Source organism: Gopherus flavomarginatus, chromosome 3, assembly GCF_025201925.1.
Source record: "Gopherus flavomarginatus isolate rGopFla2 chromosome 3, rGopFla2.mat.asm, whole genome shotgun sequence".
NCBI lineage: Eukaryota > Metazoa > Chordata > Testudines > Testudinidae > Gopherus > Gopherus flavomarginatus.
In genome coordinates, this window is record NC_066619.1 from 250,830,847 (window position 1) to 250,855,073 (window position 24,227).

The 24,227-nt window shown below is 41.0% G+C and overlaps 1 protein-coding gene across 1 annotated transcript in view; it reads left to right on the forward strand.

Moving 5' to 3' along the window:
* Nucleotides 1-5,902: 5,902 nt before the first annotated feature.
* PPARGC1A (PPARG coactivator 1 alpha) overlaps nucleotides 5,903-24,227 on the forward strand; it is a 506,418-nt gene continuing 488,093 nt past the window's right edge. The window contains exon 1 of the mRNA XM_050947556.1: nucleotides 5,903-6,233. Within this exon, the coding sequence (XP_050803513.1) occupies nucleotides 6,147-6,233 (87 nt within the window). The 5' untranslated portion in view covers nucleotides 5,903-6,146. The remainder of the gene's footprint in view (nucleotides 6,234-24,227) is intronic.

A 24,227-nucleotide genomic window follows, 5' to 3' on the forward strand; every position in this document is an offset into this window, starting at 1 on the left:
CCCATAGAATATTGAATCAAGTTCAAAGACTCAGTCCTTATCTTCAAGGGAGTCAGTGGCCTGGGACTTAGGGTATCTAAACGATCACCTAAACCTCCTCTTTGGGATGAAGACTATGTCAACAGCTTTGCTCCTCTGGTGCAATGAAATGCTCAACAATAAGGGTGAGGTTCATCTGTGCAGGAGACAATTTTCTAAGTGGGGCCAGTCAAAAACTATAGAATGAATGCTTACAAGAATTAAGTTTTTTCATGGTATCTGAGTGCCTTACAGATTTAAAGTGTGTATATATACAGATATATTTCTGTCTTTCCCCTGCATTATGCAGAATCTGTATTTTGGGCTGTTTTGTTTATTTTGTGGAGGATGGGGGCATTATTCAGGTGAGGATAGGTTGAAGAAGTAAATTTTGCATTTTGCGCGAAAGGTGCTGCAGGACATCCTGACCTGAAAGAGTTCTGTCTCCCATAAGCGCAAGTTTCATGTTTGAGGTTGGCTGTTCCAGTGTGACATCTCTGTTGTGGGAGCTCATGATCACTTGGATGAGGTGATTCCTTGGTTAACTTGTTAACAAAACAATCCTTTGGAAGGCTTTGAAGATGAGAATACTAATCTTGGATTTGATCTGAGATATGACACGAAGTAAAAAAAAAGGGGGGGGCGGGAGGAGAGAGATTGGGGTGATATGCTATAGGTGGCCTGGGCTGCTATGATCTGATCCAGCTGGAACCCATTTATGGTTGGCGATTTCATTCTTCGATATACCACCTTTACACTGTATTATGGACATCAGCATTTAAGGGGACCAGGGTTTGGTATGTTAGTTCTCAAGTTTAATTTCCTCACATGTTACAAGGGCATAATACTTATCCCATAAAGTGTTCATGAAGCAAAATGAGATCTTCTGATAGAAAGTACTATGGAAGCTTTAAAGTATTACATTTTCATTAAGGTATTGGAGGACTTTTAAAACCTTTCCTCTTCCATTTTTATGAACTCTTAAGTATGTTTAAAAGGCTTGTTATGCACGTTCACACTGGTGAAGTGGAGTCATTCTTTTTTTTCTGCAAATAGGATACAAAGACCACAAGATGCTCTCTTTGTTTTAGAATGTGTGAGATTATAGACATCGGTCCAAGCAAAAGCGGATTTTCAACTATTGAGGCCTAGTAATGCTAGGAATAAAAATATGCAATGCTAATACTGGAAGCCTTAAGAAAATGCAAAAATTGCAAATCTGGCCTAATTGACTTGGGAGAAATGGATTTGACAAAATTGGTTTCTTAGACATGTGATGCATGACCAAAATCATTATGAGATGTTAATTCTTGGCTACAAGGTTTACATAAAGTGAGAGGAGCTGCTTTTATACAGGACCTTGGGTACTCTGTTTAATTACTTGTGGGGTAGGGCATACAGTACCTAGATAAAATCGACAGCTGTAGAGTATGTCTCAAAATTGTACTCCAGAATCTAAGCTTCAGATGATGATTATGGAACTTAATTTATTAAAGGGGAACCCTGATCTTCACTGAATTGTTCTAACTGATATGAATGTCTGCTTGAAGGGCACACTTGAAGTCTTAAGGCTCTACATATACATCCTCAGCTAAGACTCATAAGAGAGGCCTTATTTACCTTTCCGAGAATTCTGTCAAGGAAACCAGTGAGCATCTGGAAAAATAATATGGTCCATGGCAGTAGCTCTCAGATATCAAGGGTTAACCAAGAACCTGAGCCTTATTTGAGTAAAGCATCATGTTCCTCTTGAGCAGACAGAAATCACATTGTTTGAAGGGCTGCCCATTCAATGGGAAAAGTTAACCCAACTACTGGGACTAAGCAGAAATATGGGGAACAGGCTTTCCCCATTGTAACATTTTAATCCCTAGTGCTGTGGAAGTGCTGTCTTGTGATCATGAATCTATGACTTTTCCAGTGAATTCCCAATTCTTCCAAGTTTTGTTCTAATACCCCATCATCTAGTTTATGAAGGTGTTGCCTTCATCTCATGGTCCCCAGGGCCTTTTGTTACTATCTCCATTCTTTCCCCTTGACAGTGATTTTGAAAACAAAGTTTAAAAGCAAACACTGTTGTCATAGGTTTTGAATGGCCAAGCAGAGCCCTACATCACTGACCTGGTCTCATTCTCCATAGAAAGAGTGGTTTTACTGTCCCAGCTTTCCAGCCTTGTGTCTTGATGGACTAGTGCTTTACGTAGATGTGTAGGCTCTGGCCTGGATGGGATGGAAAGTTAATCTCTCTTATGCCAAATTAAGGGTACCTTGGATAGTCAGTGACTCTATGCTAAAAGTATTCTTATTTCACCTCCTTATCTCTGTTCAAGAGTTACCTATGAGAAAAACTATCTATTTTGATACCTACCTTGTCTGTTGGAGAAATAAGAGTAAGAGAAATTACTTTGTGGATTGCAAATGCTCTAAGGGAATGTTTATATTAAAATTCCAAACTTTGCACTGGAATACAAAAAATGAAATACATATGTTGATTTGTAAAAGCCTTTTCACTAAACATAAACTTTGGACTTCAATACATCTAACCTCAATACATCTTTGACCTTCAGTCCAGAATGGAGATGATCACTGGGGTGGAATCTTATCTGATTTCAAATTGCGGCTACCAGAAATAACATTGAGAGGGCAATGGTGTTCTCTCCTCTTCTTCCCTCAAAATCAGAATAATAATTTAGGATGTTAAAAAAATGGTTTATTGTAATTATCTCTATAATGTCTGGTTGAGTGACAAACCAGAATATGATCTAGAGAAGCAGCATATAATACTGCAAATAATTTATTTTAAAATCTTGTTTTATTGCCAACAGAATTGTTGGAATACTCAAATCTATGAATTAGACTCAAGTAATATATAGGAGAAGAGTGTAGGGGCTCCATTAAGTAACGGTTTACTGCACAATTAAGTTTGACCTCATGCTAAACAGGGACTCCCCTGGGACTAACTCGGTAATGAACTTTAAACTAACAGATTTTAAAATGGAGGAAACAGCTAACAGCAGGTAGAAGGCAAAGTTAAAAGAAAAAAATTCAGAACATAGAATCCACCTCAAGTCTAGTTAAGAATACACATAATATTAGAGGCACAGATTATATGTATACCTATGAGCAAAAGCAAACGCAAAGTACAGAGTGCAGTAAAACCTGCATGAATAAGCCCAGAAATACACAAGTTCATTAGGGACTGGGAAAAAAATCCAAGCTCCCACACCTTAAATGCAAATTTTGTCTGAACAATGTAGGTAGATAGATTGGAACACACACTATGCAAGGATACAAATTCAAAACAGAGTGCACAAAGACCAGTAATTACCCAACACTATCACATTACATGTTTTTAAATGTTTGAAACAAAAAGGTTGGAAGGTTGATCCTGTGGACCACCAAAAAGAGGAGGGGAAAACAGTTTTTAAAAGGATGATGAAGCAGCAAAGAAATAAAATGAATTTTCTGCATTATTCTTTGCTGTCCCCGATGATGGAAAAATTTCTACACCAAATGCAGTTTTCATGGACAGCTGACATTAATTAATATTGAAGTCTCTCTCTAAAGAAAATGATGGGGCAACACAAAAAACAAATGATTGGGGTAATATTCAACAATTTGGTGAGTAAGGCTATGTCTACACTTAAATCACTACATTAGCAGTTCCACTGTAGCACTTCAGCATCGATGCTCACTAAAGGGATGGGAGGGTTTCTCCTTTTGCTGTAGTTAATCCATCTCCCTGAGAAACTGTAGCTAGGCTGACAGACTTCTTCTGTCAACATCAAGTTGTCTACAGTAGGAGTTAGGTTGGGTTAATTATACTGCTCAGAGGTGTAGATTTTTCACATCCCTGAGTGATGTAGTTCGGTCAACCTAACTTTTTAGTGTAGACCTGCCCTAAGTCTCTCCCATATCCAGTTCCTGGAGCTTTCTCTGCTGCATTTTTCACCTGAGTTTGGGGAGGCAGAGGCATTCTTTGACCCAGGAGGCCTTTACATCAACCTGATTGTTTGCTTGACATAGATATGTGGGTCCAGGCATGTGAAAAAAACATAACCTCTAGCTGCCATAGTATGCTGGCAAAACTCTCATGACAGAACTAATGTAATTTCGAGTGGTGGCATTACTATGCCAAAATAAAAAATCCTGTTGAGATAAGCTGCATCTGTGCAGTGTCTACAGGGGCCTCTGCCGATATAGCAATATCAGTATAGTTACACTGGAAAAAGCATTTGTTGTGTAGACAAGGCCTGAGACTCCATCACTAGGAGGAGGGTGGTCATAAGAATTCCATGGCTACTACTAAGGGGACTGCTGCTTCCTTGGAATCTGGAGAACCAGTAGGCCTGAGGAACTTGAGGGTCATCAAACAGAGAGCCTAGCCTTGTACACTTTTTGTATTAGGTGGTTGATTCAATAGTCCAAGACACGGTTTTGGGAATCCTGGAAGCTCTTCAATACATTTGAATTTCTTATTCCATTTATTTCTATTGCTGTATAATTCATTATTCAGAGAGCAAAAGTTCTTCAGAAGGTTTGGAGTGGTTCAAGTACACATTTTTTAAAAAAAGTTACCTTTTCATGGAAAACATTTAGAAACAAGTTTTTCTGTGTTTTCTTCCCTTATTTGTTGTTGCTTAAAGCTTTTTGCATGAAAGTGAATATTTGTTTCTCAAGAATATATCTGCCTCTGCTGTGTGCTGCCCATCTGAATTCTTCACTGTCTATTTGTGACATTAAATTTAATGTTCATATTGTTGGAGGATTGTGCTTTCAGGTGTGGAGGATACAAATAGTGCAGGTGAACTACTAAAGGATCATCTGAGTTGCCTGGTACGGTTTTTACTAAGGTGACAAACACCTAAGTTACTAGCAAAGATTAGAGAATTTTTTGGTTCATCTTCACTTTGTTCATTTGACAGCAGTTTGTGTATAATCAATTCTATTATTTCCTATTTCTAATCAGAAAATATTCATTGTTGCTTTTGTGGGGCTTTCAAATAACCCCGAGAAACATTTTATTTATAAAAAGGAAAAGCACAAAATGAAGTCACATGAAAAGTAACTTCTGCAGCTACTTAAACTCTTTTTTTAAAAAAATAAATAAAATAAGTTGGTGGCCCCCTTTGAAAGACTCAGGTTGGAGAAGAAAGAGAAAAATGATATAGCACCTACCTCTTCTTAACTATTTTTTCAAGATTCCCATGAGGCTGCAGGGGCTGGGAAAAGCTTCCTTTATAACGAGTTGCAAGAGGCTTTATACACAGGACTACCAACATGGAAGAGCGAAAACCAAGTTGTCACTAGAAAGAATACTTCAAGTATCATCCTCTTTGCTGTGGAGGCTCATGCTGCTGGAGACCTAAGCTGAGACTTGATTTATTTATTTAGTGTGAGGAAGAGGAGAAATGGCCTATGCACAGATTATTTTTTTGAAGAACGTAGTTTTTGCTTGATCGTAGTCTGGAAACTAACTGAACTTTTTTGTATTGATTTACATAATCCCGAAGGCGGGGGATAAAATTGGCGGCGTGTAATTGTTTCACGCTGCAAACTGACTCAAACCAGTTGCAGCCAAAGGGATGTTTAAATGCACTTGGGGAAGACGATGCCTTTGGTAGGAGCCTGCACCTCAGATCTTGGGGTGGGAGAGAAGCAGGAGCCTCATCCTCACTTTACTTGCCCGTCCTTTTTGCTTTGGTGCAGCAGCAGTTTCTGCAAGCGAGCGCCCTCTGGTTTTCATGCGCAGCCCGCTGTGCCGGGGAGGAAATTAGGGTGGGTGGGGACGGAAAGGTCACCTGGCGTTGGTGATTTAGGACTAGGGGCTGTAGCCACAGCCCGTCCCTAGCAGCAGCAGCGGCGGCGTCGGAGTGAACGCGTACACGTGACTCCGGCTTTGGCTCCTCAGTGCCTCTACAAACAGAGGCGCGCACACACATCCCTTCTCTTCTCCATCCAGTCTCTTCCCCCCCTTCCCTGTCACACACACGCCGTGCGAGCCGCCGCCAGGGCAAAGCTCTAGGCACACGCCGGGGTGGCAGCGCCAGGAGCAGCAGCGGTTCACCCAAGAAGCAAGAGTTTGCAAAGGCTGCTGTGCCCGGCTGAAGAGGCTTTGCACCCGGAGGATGGCTGGCTGCGGGCTGTCAGAAGATGCCTTCTTCTCTTCCTTCTTCTACAACTACACCTCCTCCTGGGAGAGCTCCTACAACCAGGTAAGAGGTGGCTGAGCCGCCAGGCGCTCTGCTCTGCACCCGCTTAGCGTCTCAGGGGCCGCCGAGGTGGGGAGGGGGAGAAGTGGTTGTGCTCCGGCTGTGGGTTTGTATTCAAAGGGGAGGATGGTGCAAAAACGAGAGAGAAGGCGCTTGTGAGACGTGGAATGTGCCTGATCTCCGCTCCCCGCAAGCCCCTCCTGGGAGGACTGAGGAGCAGCAGCAGCAGCAGCAGCAGGAGGAGAATTAGGAGCGGGTGCCGGCACTGTGTGGAGAGCCGCGCGTTACCCAGGAACAACTCACAACAAGGCAACTCAAGCGCAACCTTCCCAAGTCCCCCCTTGGCTGCGCTCTTCCTTTCGCCTTGCACTGAGGGGTGCGTGTGTGTGTGTATTTGAGGGGATAACTGCTAGTTGCTAAGGTGCTTGGAAGCCCCCCCAAAATGGCTGAATAGGCATCACATGCCCTAATTACTGACCCTGTCTGGATGGGAACAGTCCCGATTATTCCTCCCTGCTTCAGAGCTCCCCAGCACCACTTAACTTTGATGACTGTGCAATGCAGCCGGTGCATCCCAAGGACCCCCTCCACCCCAACCTCCCAGCAAGTGGCTTTGCAAGGAGACGCAGGCTGGGGGGTGGGGGTGCGCGGCGGGCTGAAAAGCAGCGAGGGGGAAGGGTAAAAAAAAAATAAAATCCCCGTCTGAGGTTGTCAAGAGCTATTCTGGGAGCCTCCCGCATGGCTTCAGTTAAATAACGGATGTCGTCTGCTGCCCTCGCTGCCGGCTGGGGAAAGTCCACGGGCATCGGCCGTGTAGTGGGGAAGGGAGCGGGTTTGTGCTGGCGGTTGTGGGAAAAGTTGAGCCGTGGATGTCCAGGCTCCCCGGGCAGGTGACCTGCACCGCGGAGCGGGGGAGGCAGCAGCGCCCAGTGCCTGCGGCCGAGGAGGGAAGGGAAGCTCTCCCAGCCCGGCCGGCGGGAGGAGGCGGGGAGCTGTGGGGGGCGGGTGTGTGTCAGGTGGCGGAGGGGCTCGGGGGAGGCTCGCCTGCGCGGCTCCCGCCCTGCTGGGGGCAGAGCTGTGCTGAGCTCATGGAAAAACGTGCGGCCCACAGGGCCGGTTTCCAGGAAACTGAGCTCCGGAACAAGCCGCTGCCGGTGTAAGGTTACCCCCCTCGCAGCCAGGGCTCCAGACACCGCACGCGCCTCGCTGCCTCCGGACCGGCGGGTCACAGCCCGGAGAGCCGGCGGCCGGGCTCCTCCTCCAGCGGCCGCCGCCGCAGCCAGCCTGGGCGCCCCCCGGAGCCTGCCCGCTGCGCTTGAGCCGCCGAGTGAACCGCGAACTCGCGGGGGAGCTGATATTTCTCAGCCCCGACTTGGAAGGCACCTGGTTGGGGCTGGACGGGAGCGAGCGGGTAGCCAGCCTGCTCCGGGCACGGGCACGGGGCCGCACTGGGGCGGTCCGGGACCAAGGGAGCTTTGCCTGTGATGACCCATGTGGGCGGGTGACCCTGGCTGTGCTCAGTGAAAGGCAAAGCCTGGCGGCATTGCGTGCCTGTGTGTGTGTGTGTGCGGAACCACCAGAGCCCCGGGGGACACGGAGCGAGCCCCGATTGCCAGGCCAGCCCCTTGGTGGAAGCACTGAACCAAGGAGACTCTGAATGCAAAAGCGCGGGTCTCCGGCCAACTAGGCAAGGGCAGATAGAGCGTGATAAGTTGCTGTGTGATCCCCACCAACCAACTGCGCCTTTCACTGGCCCTAAAAGGCAGGACCGCCGCTGCGAGTGTGTGTACATACTGCACAGTGTATTGTTTTCTCCCATTTTATATATGAATCCACACCATTTAGTGTAATCTAACAAGGGTTTATGCCTGGTTTAAGGCAAGCATCAAGGGAGAGGTCCTTGGAAATCAAAGGGGGGTGGGATTGCTAAGAAGGACGAAGACAATAAAATCAGATCTAAACCAGTTCATTTAGATAAAGTTAGTTCCGCTCTGTAGTGAAATGTATTTCCATAAAAAGACAGCTGTGTTGAATGCTAGATTCTTTTATGCTTTTTTTTTTTTAAAGTATGGCCAAACTGCAGTGAAAACTAGGAAGAATTACTGACAAATCTGTAGTTGCTTTCTTCTAGAGATCAGCGTTGAATTGTATCTAAGGGGAAAACAGAAGATAATGTGGGATGCTGATGATCTATTTTTAGTAAGACTATATAAACTCTAAGATATAGTACACAAACTTGAATTAAATATGCATGATTAGGGAGGGAGTTGAAGAGTAGAAGGTATAATCACGGTACAACAGTGCATCAAGAATAGATGGGCACACCAGATTTTCCAAGGGCTAACCCAAGAAGAATTTAAGATACACACTGTTTTTTGTGTTCATGACTCCCTTCTGTTATCATTTTATGAGTCTCATGTTAGCATTAAAAACAACCAGATTCACCCAAATGAAAATTAGCAATAGGATAATCACTGCTGATATATAATCAGAAAATTAATCCAGTATTGCTGAAAATAAGTTTGTATATGTTTTTTAACACTTAAAAAGTAGACTTGCTCTAAATTTGAGAGCCAGACATATTAATGGTTTTTTTATCTGAGCTGCAGCCAAAAAAGCTTACAAACCATTTCTTCTCACTAAATATAGCAACATTGCTCAAATCTAATTTGTTTTGTTTACTCCACTTCAATTTTAAAAAAACAAGCCCTCAAACTTTAAAGCATTACAAAGTGCTTATGAAAGGAGGAGTTGACTCTACTGAAAAAATAGCTTTTTATTCCTAAATCAATATGATGCACTCTCAGTATCTAGTACCCTGTAAAAGGATGCTTTGTACAATATCAATAGCAGTTCAACCATACCTCACTAAGGAGATTTCTTCCTGGCATCACAAGCCATGTTTTAAATAAATGTAATAAAAATAACACTTCTCAATATAAACAACCAAATGAAGGAGAATAAAGTGAATTCTCCTGTAAACACCATATAAAAACTAGCAGTTTTGAAATAAGTAGTAGGACAATTACTCTATGACTTAAACCGTTGGTTTAGGAGTTTTAATTTTTGCATTTTTGACATATCATTGCAGTTCATCTTTCAGCATTGGCTGTGGAGGGGTGATTTGTTGGTAATGTTCTTAGAAATAACTTTGGTATTTTATATAAAACTGAAAAAAAAATCACAAGGAAGCCATACCTGGAAAACTTATATTTGGAGATTGTACCAAGAAATCTATTTTGAACCCAGTTCCAAGGCACTCTGCATGAAAATGAAGGTCTGTTGTAATTATGATTGCCATATTTTTCTATTATTAAAGAGAACTCTAAAAATAACACCTATGTACTAAAGTTGTTTTTTTTAATCTTAATTTTTTAAAGCGAATTTAGTGGTATTCCAAATTCGGACTGCCAACCTTGGAGACTGAAATTCTCTACTTACAGAATGGTACAAGGTTCCCTCCGTGAAGTGAAGGAACCAGTTGGCTTTGGGTTGATTGATTCTTTGACTTCTCTGAGACTGTCAACAAAGCTGGCAGTTCTGGGAGTGATTTTTATGGACATTTTTCCAATAGAAACCAAGTGAGACTAACTGGCTAACTGAAATTCTCTTTTCATCTTATTTAATAGTCATGAAAAATTAACCGTTATTTCTGTTTACCCTATCCCTATCAAAAAGGCTATGGGTTTTCTCAGAGAAAAGGTCTAACATAGTAGTGGTGTCCATAATTTCTCCTTCCTCTCACTGTTGATTAGTGTTCTGTGCACTAGTTAACCGCTGCTGTCCACCCCAGAAGTGGCTGCATTGCAGTGGTGTTGAATCTATGTAGTGATGTGAGGTGCTTTAGGAGCCTCTAAAAGGAAAAGAACTATTAAAAACTTCAATTGCGGGCTTAAACCTGGTCTTACCTCTTCAAGAAAATCCCTGTAGTGGAAATATAAAACTGTGATGTTTTGAGGGAGTACTCTCCCTTATATGCCATCTCATCATGCAGGCACTGATTCCTGTTGGAACTCTAAGCTGTATGCTTGTTAGCTAGGCCCCCCTTCCTCTTTGTACTATTTTTAAACATGGTAATATTTTATATAAACAGTTCTACTGAAAGCAGTCAATGGAAGTAGGTAAGTAGTTGAAAGCTTGAGCTCAGAGCTGTTTTTGTGGCTTGGCTCTGTGTGTGTTTCTGATTATGGAATAGCCAAGGAAAAAACAATCCAGTGAGAGCATTGTGTCAATACTTCCTGGGTATTGGACTAAATTTAATACTTTGCTTTATGCATTTTCTCCTTCCTGTGTTAAAAGTAACTCAGTGGCTCAGCTTGTGTTTTGGCCCATAGTCAAATCATACCTTTGATTCAGCTGTGCTTTCAGTATTTCTGGCCTTTTTGGTCTGATCCCCAGACTTTAGACTTTCTGCAGTTTTAAAAAATTCTGTGTAAGTATTTGTGCATACTGCCAATATGTACTGTCTGTGTATATGAGGTAACCAAGTGTTGAGTGAAATGCTGTACAGATTTCCTCAGTTTGCCCTGCCAGCAAATTGTCCTAGGTTTTTGTGGACTGGGACTTCTTATTAATGGAAAAAAAAGACTGTTCATTGTGGTATTGTGTGTGTGTGTGTATGTGTTTCTCTCCCCCCGGCCCCCACCGAAGTCTGTAAAACACTGGATTGATACTCTCATTTATTTTCAGTTATAATCTAAGCAATATTTGTACCATTGTTTCTGGAGGTTAAAAAGACAATGTCTAATAGATAAGAGCCTAAGTTTAGGCTCTGTACAGCTTTTTTTATTAAGCAAAAAACCTAATCTGTTGTTAACAGAGATGGGCTTTGTGATGTTAAAAAAAATTTAAAAAGTGTTAATCTTGAATTTAAAGATTTTCCTGTGTTTTTTTGCAATCCAAGTGGCACTATGTTCACAGTACATAAGAACCAAAAAGTGAAACAAAGTAAAACTGAAAGTGAAACTGACAAGACACTCTTCCCTTGAATAAACAAAATAGTAAATAATAAAAAGTAAATAAATAGCATACTTGATTAAATGTAATTTGGATTTTAAAATCTTTCACTTTGAATAATTTAAGGTGTCCTTACTATCACAGTTGAAGGATTTTTTGTTTGTTTTTTGAAACAATTATTTCAGGTATTAAACAAATATGTTTTTACAGTTCCACACAAAAGTATTTTTAAAAATTTGTGATCAGTACTAACTGTTGATTTTAAAATCATTTGCTAAGTGTGTCAAATAAAACGATTGTCCAGTTTTCAAAATGAAAATCATTTTATTGTTTACTAAACACATCTGCATCCTGGATATAAAAAGGAAGTAGGTTCCTGATGCCAGTTTTATCTGGCAAATAAATATGATTTAAACTGGGTGCATACCATTTCCTCATGTCCCTGAGCAAAACAGCAAAATAATGGTACAGTAGAGCAAAATAATGTTAGTTTAAAACACATACACAAAAGGGACAAGATGTTATTTTGGAATATTGGTTTAGAATAGAAGATTTAGCTACAGTTTGCAAGGTACAGTTATGTTCCTGATAAATGAATGCATTTCAGCAGTTAACGCCTTAGACTGTGGTCTTTAAAGATACTGTTGCATAAAGGAGGAAAAAAATGCCTGTAGTTACAGTAGCTATGCATTCTGTAGGAAGAGGGCAGAGAGTTCTTAGCTGGTCGCACGTCCATATGGTCTACACAGAAATGTAAAAGTGCAGGGTTTGCATTGGAATGAGAATGGGGTCATCCACCCTTTGTACTCATCATCAGGGAAGCAGAACCTTCTAGAGAGACCATAGGAAATCAATGAGTACACTCTGCTAGTGTAGAGATAAATGTGTACTGCAAAAGGGTATTAAATTTAAAGGGCAACAGTAAAATGATTTAATACATGAGACAGTGTGCCTTTTGGGTGGGGAGGGAGAGCACCTGAGAGGATTTTCATTTTTTGAGACAATTGTATTTTAATATTTCTTTTTATATAGATATCCAAAAATGAGCTGCAGGAGTTAGAACTATGTACTTCAAGCTTTGAGATCCTCATCTGTAGATGAAGTCTTACTGAGAAATGTGTACACATTTTCAAAAATATTACCTGATCTTTATCATTTAGATTATAGTAATCTGACCTGATTTACCAAAAGCTAATGAGTTTTGTAATATTTTTTTCCTGAGGCAGTGTGGATGCCTGAGATTGGGTTAGTCTCACCATGACCAGAAGGTATCACTGAGGGATACCAGCACAACGGACATACATAGCAGAAAACCTGACATAAATTTAAGTGTAGAGGCTAAATGAAATGTGGAAAAGCAGTTGCACATTTCTAAAGTGTTTTTGTTTGTTTTGTTTGTTTTTGTTCCATCTTATGTGTCTCTTTGCTTTGTGAGTAAATCTCTTCATAGGTTTGAAATTTAGTGCTGTAAAATTTAGTGCTGAAAAGGAAGGGAAAATAATACTTTTAAAGTGCTCTATACCTAAGGATCCCAGTGCTATTTATAAACATTAATTAAGTTTCAGGGGCATATTGTCGGGGTAAGTAAGTAGAATTATCTCCATTTTACAGATGAAACTGAAGTGCAGGCAGATTAAGAGCAATATTTTCAAAAGTGGACACTGGTTTTGGGTGTCATTTTTGGAGGAGATGCTGACTATTTGTGGCTCTATTTGAAGTCACTGGGAGCTGCAGGTGATCAGCATGTCTGAAAATCACATATGCTGCAGTTTAGGCACCTGTAGACACTTGAAAACTTGAGCCCAAGTGTCTTGTGCAAGTGCATATATGGGAAATCTGTTGGAGAACCAAGAATAGAAACAGTCTCCTGACTCGCAGTCCTGGGCTTTAATCATAAGACCTCCATTCGCTCCCAAAACAGTCTGGTTCATGTCAGCATGAAGAGAAGAGGTTCATGTCATCACCTGTCATATAGTGTGAATACATTTGAAACCTTGGTATTTTTATACACACACATTCTCCACAGTTTTAATTAAATTATTCTTGCAAATAATAAAATGAGTTCCAATGTTAACAATGAATGATTAAGGTTCTGTACTTCCATTTACAGCACAAATTAGCATTTTGTTTTCCAGTACAGCTTTTGAATTAAGAATTATAATATATAATTTGCAGCAGATAGATGTTATCAGCTGTTTGGATGAGAACAACCATATAAACTTGGGCAAATGATAAAAATGCAATCAATTACTTCTCAAATGGAAATAGTTTACAAATCTCCACATACAAAATGGCAGTAGTAGCTGGTTATTGTAACAAATAATTAGCTTTTTAAAAAACAAAGTTTATTGAATTCCATTGACAGTTTAGTAATTGTTCACAAGAAGCTGTGGCCCTTCCCCCCCCCCCTCACAAAATACACATCTATACGTAATACCTGCATTTTGTAAACTGCATTTTGTCTGTGTTACAAATTGATTGCATAGTTATTTACCCATATATCTCTTTCAAAATACGAAAATATTGGGCTGCACTTTGCACAGATGCTAATTATCAGCAAGCTGCATATAGAGCCTGATCCAAACTCCATTGAAGCTGATAGGAGATTCTTCATTGGCTTCAATGGGCTTTATATCAAGCCCTAGATGCAGCAGGGATGGGGAAGAGAAGGTGAGAAGATCAACACAAGAGAATACACCATTGAACTGGTGGATGCTATCATGGCAATATGTACTATATGCCTCCTACTAACAACCTTCTTTCCAATACTCACTATATTGTGCTTATTTTGGTTTGGGTCTCACAATGAAGTGCCATTTCCTTTGTCAATTGCTCAATCCTGTTCTTGTCTGTTTGTACATTTAAGTGGTTAATTCTTGGCAAAAGATCAATTCATTGGCCAAAATAAACTTACTTTTCCTCAGAAACCCTCACCACTCCCACCCATTCTGTATCACTTGTGACAAAAACACCCCTTCCGTGTCATGTAGGACCATAACCTGAGGATCATAGCTGGCTGGAAGGGACCATGAGAGTTCATCTAGTCCAGCCCCTGGTGCCGAGGCAGGACCAAATATAGCTAGATCATCCCTGAAGGTGTTTTTCTAACCTGTTCTTAAAAACCTTCCAGTGATGGATATTCCACATCCTCCCTGGGTAGTTTTTCTTAATATTTAACCTAAATCTCCCTTACAGCAATTTAAGCCAATTAATTCTTGTACTACCTTCAGAGAACAGTTGATTACCATCCTCCTTATAAAGAGCCCTTAACATATTAGAAGACTACAACAGGTGTCCCACGCCCCCTTAGTCTTTTCTCAAGACTAAACATAACCAGTAGTTTTAACATTTCCTTATAGGTCAGGTTTTCTATACCCTTAATTATTATTATTATTTTTTGTTCTCCGCTGGACTCTTTCCAATTTGTCCACATCTTTCCAAAAACACAGTGCCCAAAACGCATTACTCCAGCTGAGGCCTGACCAATGCACAGTAGAGTAGGACAATTACCTACTGTGTCTTACATGCAATGTTTCTGTTAATGTACTCAGGAATGATATTAGCCTCTCTCACAACTGCATCATGTTGTTGGCTTATATTATAGTTTGATCCACCGTATCCCCAAGTTCCTTTTCTGCAGTACTACTGCATAGCCAGTTATTTCTCATTTTGTATTCATGCATTTGATTTTTCCTTTCTAAGTGTAATACTATGCACTTGTCTTTATTGAATTTAATCTTGTTGATTTCAGAAATATTCTCTAATTTGTCAAGGTCATATTGAATCCTAACCCTGTCTTCCAAAGTGCTTGAAATCCCTCTCATCTTGGTGTCAACTGCAGATTTTATAATCATACTTTCCACTCCATTATTCAAGTCGACAATGAAAATGTTGAATAGTACTGTTATTCAGGGGTTTCGGAACCCAAAACTATGGTAACTTAGCCTGTTTTCTTCAGGAGGTGTCAGGAATAAATCAGTGGGGACACAGGTCCTCCATCTGCTACATGATTGGTACAAGCAAGAGTGCTTTAACCCACAGCACCTTCTTTGAGTCTCAAGCGCGCGCGCGCGCGCACACACACACACACACACACACACACATATGCAATGGCAATAGTTGTAGAGCACCCTAAGCATAGTTACCCAAAGTCTGAGATAGTTTTGAGTGGGCAACTACTGGGCTTCCAGGGAGCCCTCCTTCCATCCAGTTGCTGGGGAGAGGATGTCAGTCTCTGCTCAAAGAAAAGCTGCTACAAACTGCTCCAAGATGTACTTTTTTACTTAAACTTGTATAGCTAGTTTCAACAAAGCACATAACTCTTAATGTTTCCTCGTGGGTCACCATAGTAACCCCTAGTGGGTTGGTCATTGGTCAGCAAATTAGTCATTATCTCTTATCAGCAAAGCATTTCTAGTCATAACACTAAAACTTGTATGTCAGGGGCACTCAGGTCCAAGATCAGCTATCCACGTACTCCCTTCCATTCTCATGGTACATTAACTCTCTGTCCCATTCTCCCATTCTGGTTAGCAAAACTGCAGTCATGCAGCTGTTTGGTCTTGCCTAAGAGAGCCCTAACAAATTTTCCCAACTATATGTTATTTGGTTTTCAGCTAATAGTGGCTGGATACGCAAAATGGCTGCAGTTTAGTCAAATTCAGTTCTCTTGTTACACTACCGGACGCAGAAGAGACCCCTTTGGGGCCCCACCAGATAATGTCCTCCCATTTTGACAGTGAGCCATTAATGACTACTGTTTGAGTACAGTCTTTCAACCAATTATGCATTCACCTTACAGTAGTATCATCTAGATCATGTTTCCCTAGTTTGCTTATGAGAATTTCATGTGGGAGATCAAAAGCCTTACTAAAATCAAGATATATCATGTCTACAGCTTCCTCCCATCTGCTATGCCAGTAACTCTGTCAAAGAAGGAAATTAGATTGGTTTGGCATGATTTGTTCTTGGCTATTACTTATTACCCCATTATTGTCTAGGTTCTTACAGACTGATTGTTTAACAATTTGTTCTGGTATTTTTCCAGGTATCAAAGTTGAGCTGACTGGTCTACAATTCTCCATGCCCTCTTTGCTGCTCTTTTTAAACATGGATACTATGTTTGCTCTTCTCCAGCCCTCTAGGATCTCACCTTTCCTCCATTAGTTTTTGAAGATAATGGCTAATGTTTCCAAGATTGATTCAGCTAGTTCCTTAAATATCCTAGGGTGAATTTTGTCAGGCTCTGCCGACTTGAATACCTCCAACTTTCTTTCCCTATTCTGGATTGTGTTCCTTGTTAATATTAATTAAACTTTTCAGTGAGGACTGAAGCAAAATAGGCATTAAATGCCTTTGCCTTCGGATGCCATCTGTTGCTCGCTTTCCTTCCCCACTAAATAGAGAACGATTACTTTATTTCATCTGTCTCATTTTCATCTTTCATCTTCAACTCCTTCCTTGCCACATATCTCTTAGCACTTCTTTCTCCTCAACATTCTAATATCTGGACTTTCTGACTATTTGAAACTCTTGCCAGGCCCTCATTATTTCTCATCTTAATTTCTCCATTTTCCTCCTTTCTGGTTTCCCTAAGATCCTCCTCACATTCATCTAGCTGATACAAATACAGCTGCTAAGATAACTTTCCTGTCTTACTAATTTGTCTGTTCCTCCTATCCCGCCCCCCCTTTTAAAATCCATCGTCTGAGTCCTTCTCCAGTGCATCAAGTTTAAACTTCTTATCTTTCTATTTGAGCCCTCGTACAGTTTGGCCTCTCTGTTTCTGTAGCCTTGTTTCTTGCTGTGCCACCACACCTTCCATTCTGCTAGTGATGCCAGACTTGGTGCCCTTTTTGATTGCTTTTCTCAGAACTTGTCTACACTTACTGGGGGATTGACAAACAGTGATTGATGCATCGGCAGTTGATTTTGCGGGTCTTCACCAGGCCCGCTAAATTGACCACAGATTACTCTCTCGTCAACTCCTGTACTCCACCGGATTGAGAAGAGTAGAGGGAGTCGACAGGAGAGTGTCTCCTGTCAACATCGTGTAGCGTGGACCCCACGGTAAGTAGACCTAAGTGATGTAGATTTTAGTCACGCTATTCACGTAACTCAAATTGCATAGCTTAGATTGAATTTCCCCTGTAGTGTAGACAAGGCCTCAGAGCCATCTGGATGCTCTTTCTGCACTTTACCCTATGCTTAGATACTCTTTCTGAGTTGGTCCACACAGCTAATAACCTCTTTTCAAGACTTTTTTTTTTCTACATGATGATTAAAACAAACGAGTCAGTAAGTTTTTGCTTATTTTTTTTCATTTAAGAAACCACGGAGCAAACTAGATATGTATCAGCTATCATCTTAACTAAAACTTACATATGTTGCATCTCAGTACCAAACCCATCATCTGTTGTTTGCCCTTTTAGATTGTAGATTATTATAGGAAGGCTTTTTTTTTGTTTTTGTTTTACTGTTACTCCTGGAGGAATTCTATGCCACTGCATGCGCGCAGAGTTCACGTCCCCTTTCAGATTTATTTGCTTGTCTGCAGAAAAATGACTTTCTGATGGGGAAGCAAAGGGAAGCTGGAAGAGCATGTGGGCATGGCATTTTGGGTGCCTGGAGCAGCTGGCGGAGAGGTAAATCACCATGCCTGCTGGTGGCTCCTACCCTGCGCTGGGCTCAGCTGCTAGTCCTGGCTGGGCTGTGGCTGGGGGAGGACGGGACTTCTTCCTCCCGCAAGAAGCGGCTGGGGCTGGGACAGACCCACCTCCAGAAACCTTCCCCCGGCTGCACATCCCTCACTCGTTTCCTGCCCCCATCGCTCCTGCCGCTGCAGGAGGAGGGGTCAGTGTATGGGGATTTTTTCCCCTGTATGCCCAAAGCCTGGGCATCCAGAACCCTCCCACTGAGCCCTCACCCCACCCCATTACCTCTGGACCCCTACTGAGTCCCTCTCCTACATCTAACCCCCCACCTGTGCATCCAGATCACCCCTGGTGAGCCTCTTGCATTCAAACTCCCACCCTGATGAGCCCCATCCCCTCACCTGGACCCTAATCCCCCCAGCACCCAGACCACCCCATCGAACCTTATCCCCCACACCTGGAACCCCTCAATACACCTCTGTGCATCCAGATCCTCCCCTTCTCCCAAACCCATATCTATATCTGTACCTTCCACTAAACCCCCAGGACTCAGGTTTCCTTACATAGAACTCTCTTGCTCCACACCTGGATCCCCCCACACTAAGCCCCTCCACACTTGGATCCTGCTGGGCTGAGCCTGCTTACCCCACATCTAGACTGGGGGCCAGGGCTAGGTGTGTGTATGAGATTCTGATCCTCTCACTTGCTATTTTGGCACACCTGGTATGAATAGGCAGGGCCCCGGGGTCTGGTGCAGCCTCACCACCAGGTCTGTGTCTGGAGGTCTGGAGAGTGATCTCTCACCCCCATGCAGCCAGTGGCTTGTGCTCCCACTGCCATGCTGGAGCCTCCATGTTTATTTACTGACAAAATAAGCAGAATTTTTATTTTTTTGGCATAAAATTTTTAGTTTTTTTGGCACAGAATTCCCTCAGGAATATACTGTATATGAACGTACAGCCTCTAGCACACTGAGCTTGCTACTCTATTACAGATAAACAATAATCCTTTCCTTAAAAAGACTAAAGCTACCTTCCTTTCCCCCACTTTCCCCTCTACATATTCCCTAAATCTGAGCTGCTCCATTTAAGAAATAATAATAATTACAATTTTTAAAAAGTGACAAAATGGGAATAGTGAAACATACAATCCAAGGTGCTGTGTTTAAACTTAAATCTCTAAATGGTTTGGGGCCTGGTTACCCAGTAGATGACTGTGTGGCATTCTAAGTAAGGCAGATTACCATGACAGGGCTCCATCTTGAGCTATGTAAACGACTGTATTGGGTGTGAAGGTCTCTCAAATGGAATTTGCTTTTCTCCTTTGTCTGTAAAGTCTGGATTTTTAAATCTTCTGGACACACTGCAAGGCCCATCTTCCTTGTTTTTGGGGTGAAAGTTTATATAATGATACCAATGGAGTTGTAATCTTAATTGTTATCAGGACACCCAAAGTTCAGGCTGGACACCTGTTGAATTATTATTACGTTTTCTGTTACTGAAGGGATAGTTGGCTAATACTATATAAGCTATACATTGCTTCGTAGATACAGACTGGGTCCCTGCTCTAAAGAATTTGCAAACTCAGGAAAAATAAGAGACCTGTAAAACCAACTCAAATACAGAAATACTCTACATATTTTAAAAAGCTTCAAACAAGAAGTTATGGCATTAAGTGATATGCTAAATGTTGACTGTACATTCATACTCTTTCATTATGTCTCGCCCTTACCTCTCTTTGCACTTTGTTTACTTTCCTGATCCAGTAAACCACTTAGCCATGTGCTTTAGAGTAAATGCTTGAGTACTGCCAATGAAGTCAGTAGAATTGCACACGTTTAAAACTGAGCAGGTGTTGAAGTGATGTGCTGGATTAAGGTTTTAGATGATTGGATCTTCAGGACAGGGATCTTGTCTCGTCAAAGGAATTAAGGCTCATGACTACCATGGGAGTGCTAGGCTAGGGAGTTAAGTGCCTAAACACTTTTGAGGAGTTGTGCCTAGCACACTACCAGTATTGTATAAATCATTGTAATATTTTAGGAAAGACTTGATTACAGTCTATAATTACCTACATGGGGAAAGATAATGGGCTCTTCAGTCTTAAACAGAAAAAAGCATAACATGATCCAGCGGGTGGAAGTTGAAGCTGGACAAGTTCAGACTGGAAATAAGACATTGATTTTTAACCATGATAGTAATTAACCATTGGAACAATTTACCAAGGGCTGTGGTAGATTCTCCATCTCTGACCATTTTTAAATCAAGATTGCATGTTTCTCTAACAGAACATGCTCTAAGAATTACCTGGGGGATGTTCCATGGACTGTGCTATACAGGAGGTCAGACTAGATGATCACAATGGTCCCTTCTAGCCTTCAAACCTATGGCAATAAGCCCAAGAAAGTGTGGAGAAAACAGTGAGACGATCAAGAAATCGTAGCCTAGATCACAGTATTAATTATTGCTAATGGTTTAAAATTTTAATCTATTTCTTTATTAGATGGATATGCAAATAATTTTTAAGAAATATGTAAACTGAGATGTGTACTAGAATGAAAGGTGGCAGATTAAAAATGCAAAGTTATGTGTAATGATAAAAGCCATGCAAGAAAGATACTAGAAGATAGGAAACTTCACCTGGATCATAAGCAGATTTAAAAAAAAAATGATGACAGGAAACAATCACAGCCAAGGAGAAAAGGATCTTAAATGGGACAAACACAAAATTAAATATTTAAGCCTCGTAAAACAACGAGTAAATGAACTGCTCACCAAATTAATTAACAAAAGTAAGGTTGTGCTTAAGATTTTTTTATTTTGGTCCAGAAGGCTGATAATTGCTAGAGGATTAAAATTATTCATATGTAAGGATAGAAACTGATAACAGCATACAATGTGCACAAGCATGGAGGCTCCAGCTACACAAGAAGCTGTGAAAAGAATGCTTTTCTCTGTGATGTCACAACCAAAAAAAAAAAGTCCATGCTTCTTTGATGTCATTTTTAGAATAAACACAGTAGAAGAAATGGCATAATCTTATTTCTATTTCTGAAAGACCTTTGTTTCTATAGAGTTAGGGCACCATTGTTAATTGATTTTTTCTGACACTCCTAATAACACTTGCATTAAAAATAATTTACATAGGAACTTTTTTTTTTTTCCAGAAGCAGAGCCCTGCAGAATCTATTGTGAAAATTTGGATAGATTAATTGAACAGAATTATAATCTGCTTGATAGGTAAAAGCAGCAAAGAGTCCTGTGGCACCTTATAGACTAACAGACGTTTTGGAGCATGAGCTTTCGTGGGTGAATACCCACTTCCTCAGATGCATCTGAGGAAGTGGGTATTCACCCACGAAAGCTCATGCTCCAAAACGTCTGTTAGTCTATAAGGTGCCACAGGACTCTTTGCTGCTTTTACAGATCCAGACTAACACGGCTACCCTCTGATACTTGATAGGTAAATACGTTTGTGTGTACATTGCCTGTCTTCAACCAATGGTATCTTTCAAACAAGATGTACTCCTAACCATTCTTTCAAGATATCATGGTGCTATTATCACTCATCATTTTTTACTGTAAATATATGCTCTGGCTAACAGCTGTTCAAATTGTGCTGGCATGGTATTTTTCTTTGGGATGCCAGTTTTTGGTTAGGTTGTCTTAACATACTGGAGCCTTACTTTGGCTACCAGTGGTTGAACTATTTCCAGCTGTGAACACAGATATCTGGGTGTTTTGGGAAGTACTGTTACCAAGGGAAGTTTATGAAATAGACCTTTATTTTTTTTATTTGAGACTGAGAAGATATATTAGAAAGGGAAGATATTTGCATGGGAAAGAAATTGGACAGATAGGGAACACCTGCATCATTATTGGGAAACTTATGGGTGTGCCTATCCATCACAAAAAGAATATGCACCCTTATTTTTAAGGGAACTGGGAAATAAAAATAAGAGAATATTAAAACCAAGTGTTTAAATTGATAGTTTGGTCACCATTTTTAATAGTAAATTAACAAATATGAATGCTTCACTTTTTCAGCATATTACATTTTAAAATTATTACTTAGCCATTCTGATCAGCAGACAATATTCCCTTTTAAAAAACTAGGTGTACATATACTTTACACCTGTCACATTTTGCTCTTTTAATTTTTTATTTCTGTTGCGTGTTTCCTCATTCAAAGGAATGTCTAGATGAGAACTTCTCTGGAAAATATTTGTCATATTTTGTATGCTTTCCTTCATAATATTTTTAACATGCATATTTCTATCTTGGCTGAAATTTTTGCCTTTATCTATTTTAAAATTTGCTAGCAAGCACAATACAAGTATTCTGGAGAAGAGATGCCTTTTATATGAAAACTGTGTCAGTGGCATTATTTCATTATAAATTTTTATTTAATGTCACAGCAAATAAATGGTGAAGGATGCAAATAAAGTTGGCAGCAACTCATTTAATTTTTGTTACTCTTGTTGCAGATAAGTGTGTTATGAAAGGGAAAGCTATTAATCAGAGCATCCTGGAACAAGAGAACAATGTGCGTGCGCTAAAGCTGCACAACATGGTACATAGTAAAACCTCAGATGTACAAAAGTCTTTAGAATAATCACTAAACCTTCATGCTGAAACAAAACTCATCCAGCAGCAACTATGCCACCTGACTAAGAATGCTATAAGTATAAACCAACAATACTAATACCAAAAAGATTGATCGTATTATTTACTGTACATATTTATCTGGTAAAATAGTCACATTTTTTATTTGGAAAAAGACTGTTAAGGGAGTGTTGCTGTGGAGCCAACCAAATTGCTGTGGAGCCAACCAAATCCATGTGTCTGAGATACCATGGACGATGCTTTCTCCTCAGAGGTGTGTAAACTGTCCTGCATGCAGCCGAGTGCATTTGGAGTCTTGGATTAGCACCCACTGGTAGAGTTTGTATGAAAAACATTGCGTGTTTTCAAAAGAGTATGCAGCATAACTAGAGTTTTGGAAAGGAGGTAAGATGATACGTTTCACTACAGAAATAAGCAACAAACAAGGCAGTGGCTCTCAAGTTTTTCCATAAGTGAATACACCTGCTGGTCAGCAGCCTGAGAAGGGCAGAGAGATTACCACAATCTAACACCGGTTTGTTGTACCAGCCATGCACATAAATCCCATAAATAAGGCAATCTATTATAGGTTGCTCCAGTAGTAATGTCTGCAGTTAAAGTTGCCTAGCACTATCCATGATAAGATCCTGTTTTCAGTTGCATATAATTTTGTTGAACTTTAACTGTATGGGCTGAAATTTTCCATGTTGCGTGTCTGCCTTGGGCTGAATTTTGTGTGTGTGTGAAGGTTTCAACAAAAATGATTTAGCTTTTTCTGAGAATGAAATTAGGGAAACGTGTGCATATGTATGCATTATGATATGGTGTGAAATCCTGGGCCTACTAAAGTCAATGGCAATGCACTTCATTGGAGCCAGGATTTCCCCCATGATTTTTAATTACATTCTTGCCGGCAAGTTAAAGAAGTATGGCCTGAATGAATGGACTGTAAGGTGGATAGAAGGCTGGCTAGATAATTGGGCTTAACAGGTAGTGATTAATGGCTCCATGTCTAATTGGCAGCTGGTATCAAGTGGAGTGCCCCAAGGGTCTGTCCTGGGGCTGGTTTGTTCAATATCTTCATTGATGATCTGGAGGATGGCGTGGACTGCACCTTGAACAAGTTTGCAAATGACACTAAATTGGGAGGAGTGGTAGATATGCTGGGGAGTAGGGTTAGGATACCGAGGGACCTAGACAAATTAGAGGATTGGGCCAAAGAAATCTGATGAAGTTCAACAAGGAGAAGTGCAGAGTCCTGCACTTAGGATGGAAGAATCCCATGCACTGGTACAGACTAGGGACCGACTAGGGGTCACAGTGGATGAGAAGCTGGGTATGAGTCAACAGTGTGCCCTTGTTGCCAAAAAGGCTAACAGCATTTTAGGCTGTATAAATAGGAGCATTGCTAGCAGATAGAGGAGAATGATCATGTCCTGCAATTTGACATTGGTGAGGCCTCATCTGGAGTATTGTGTCCAGTTTTGGGTCCCACACTACAAGAAGGATGTGGAAAAGTTGGAAAGAGTCCAGCAGAGGGCAACAAAATGATTAGGTGCTGGAGCACATCATAATCCCAGTTCCCTCAATATCTCCTTATAAGTTTCTTCTGCAGAAGAGAAGAATGAGGGGGGATTTGATAGCTGCTTTCAGCTACCTGAAAGGGGGGTTCCAAAGAGGATGGGTCTAGACTGTTCTCAGTGGTACCAGATGACATAACAAGGAGTAATGGTCTCAAGTTGCAGTGGGGGAGGTTTAGGTTGGATATTAGGAAAAAACTTTCA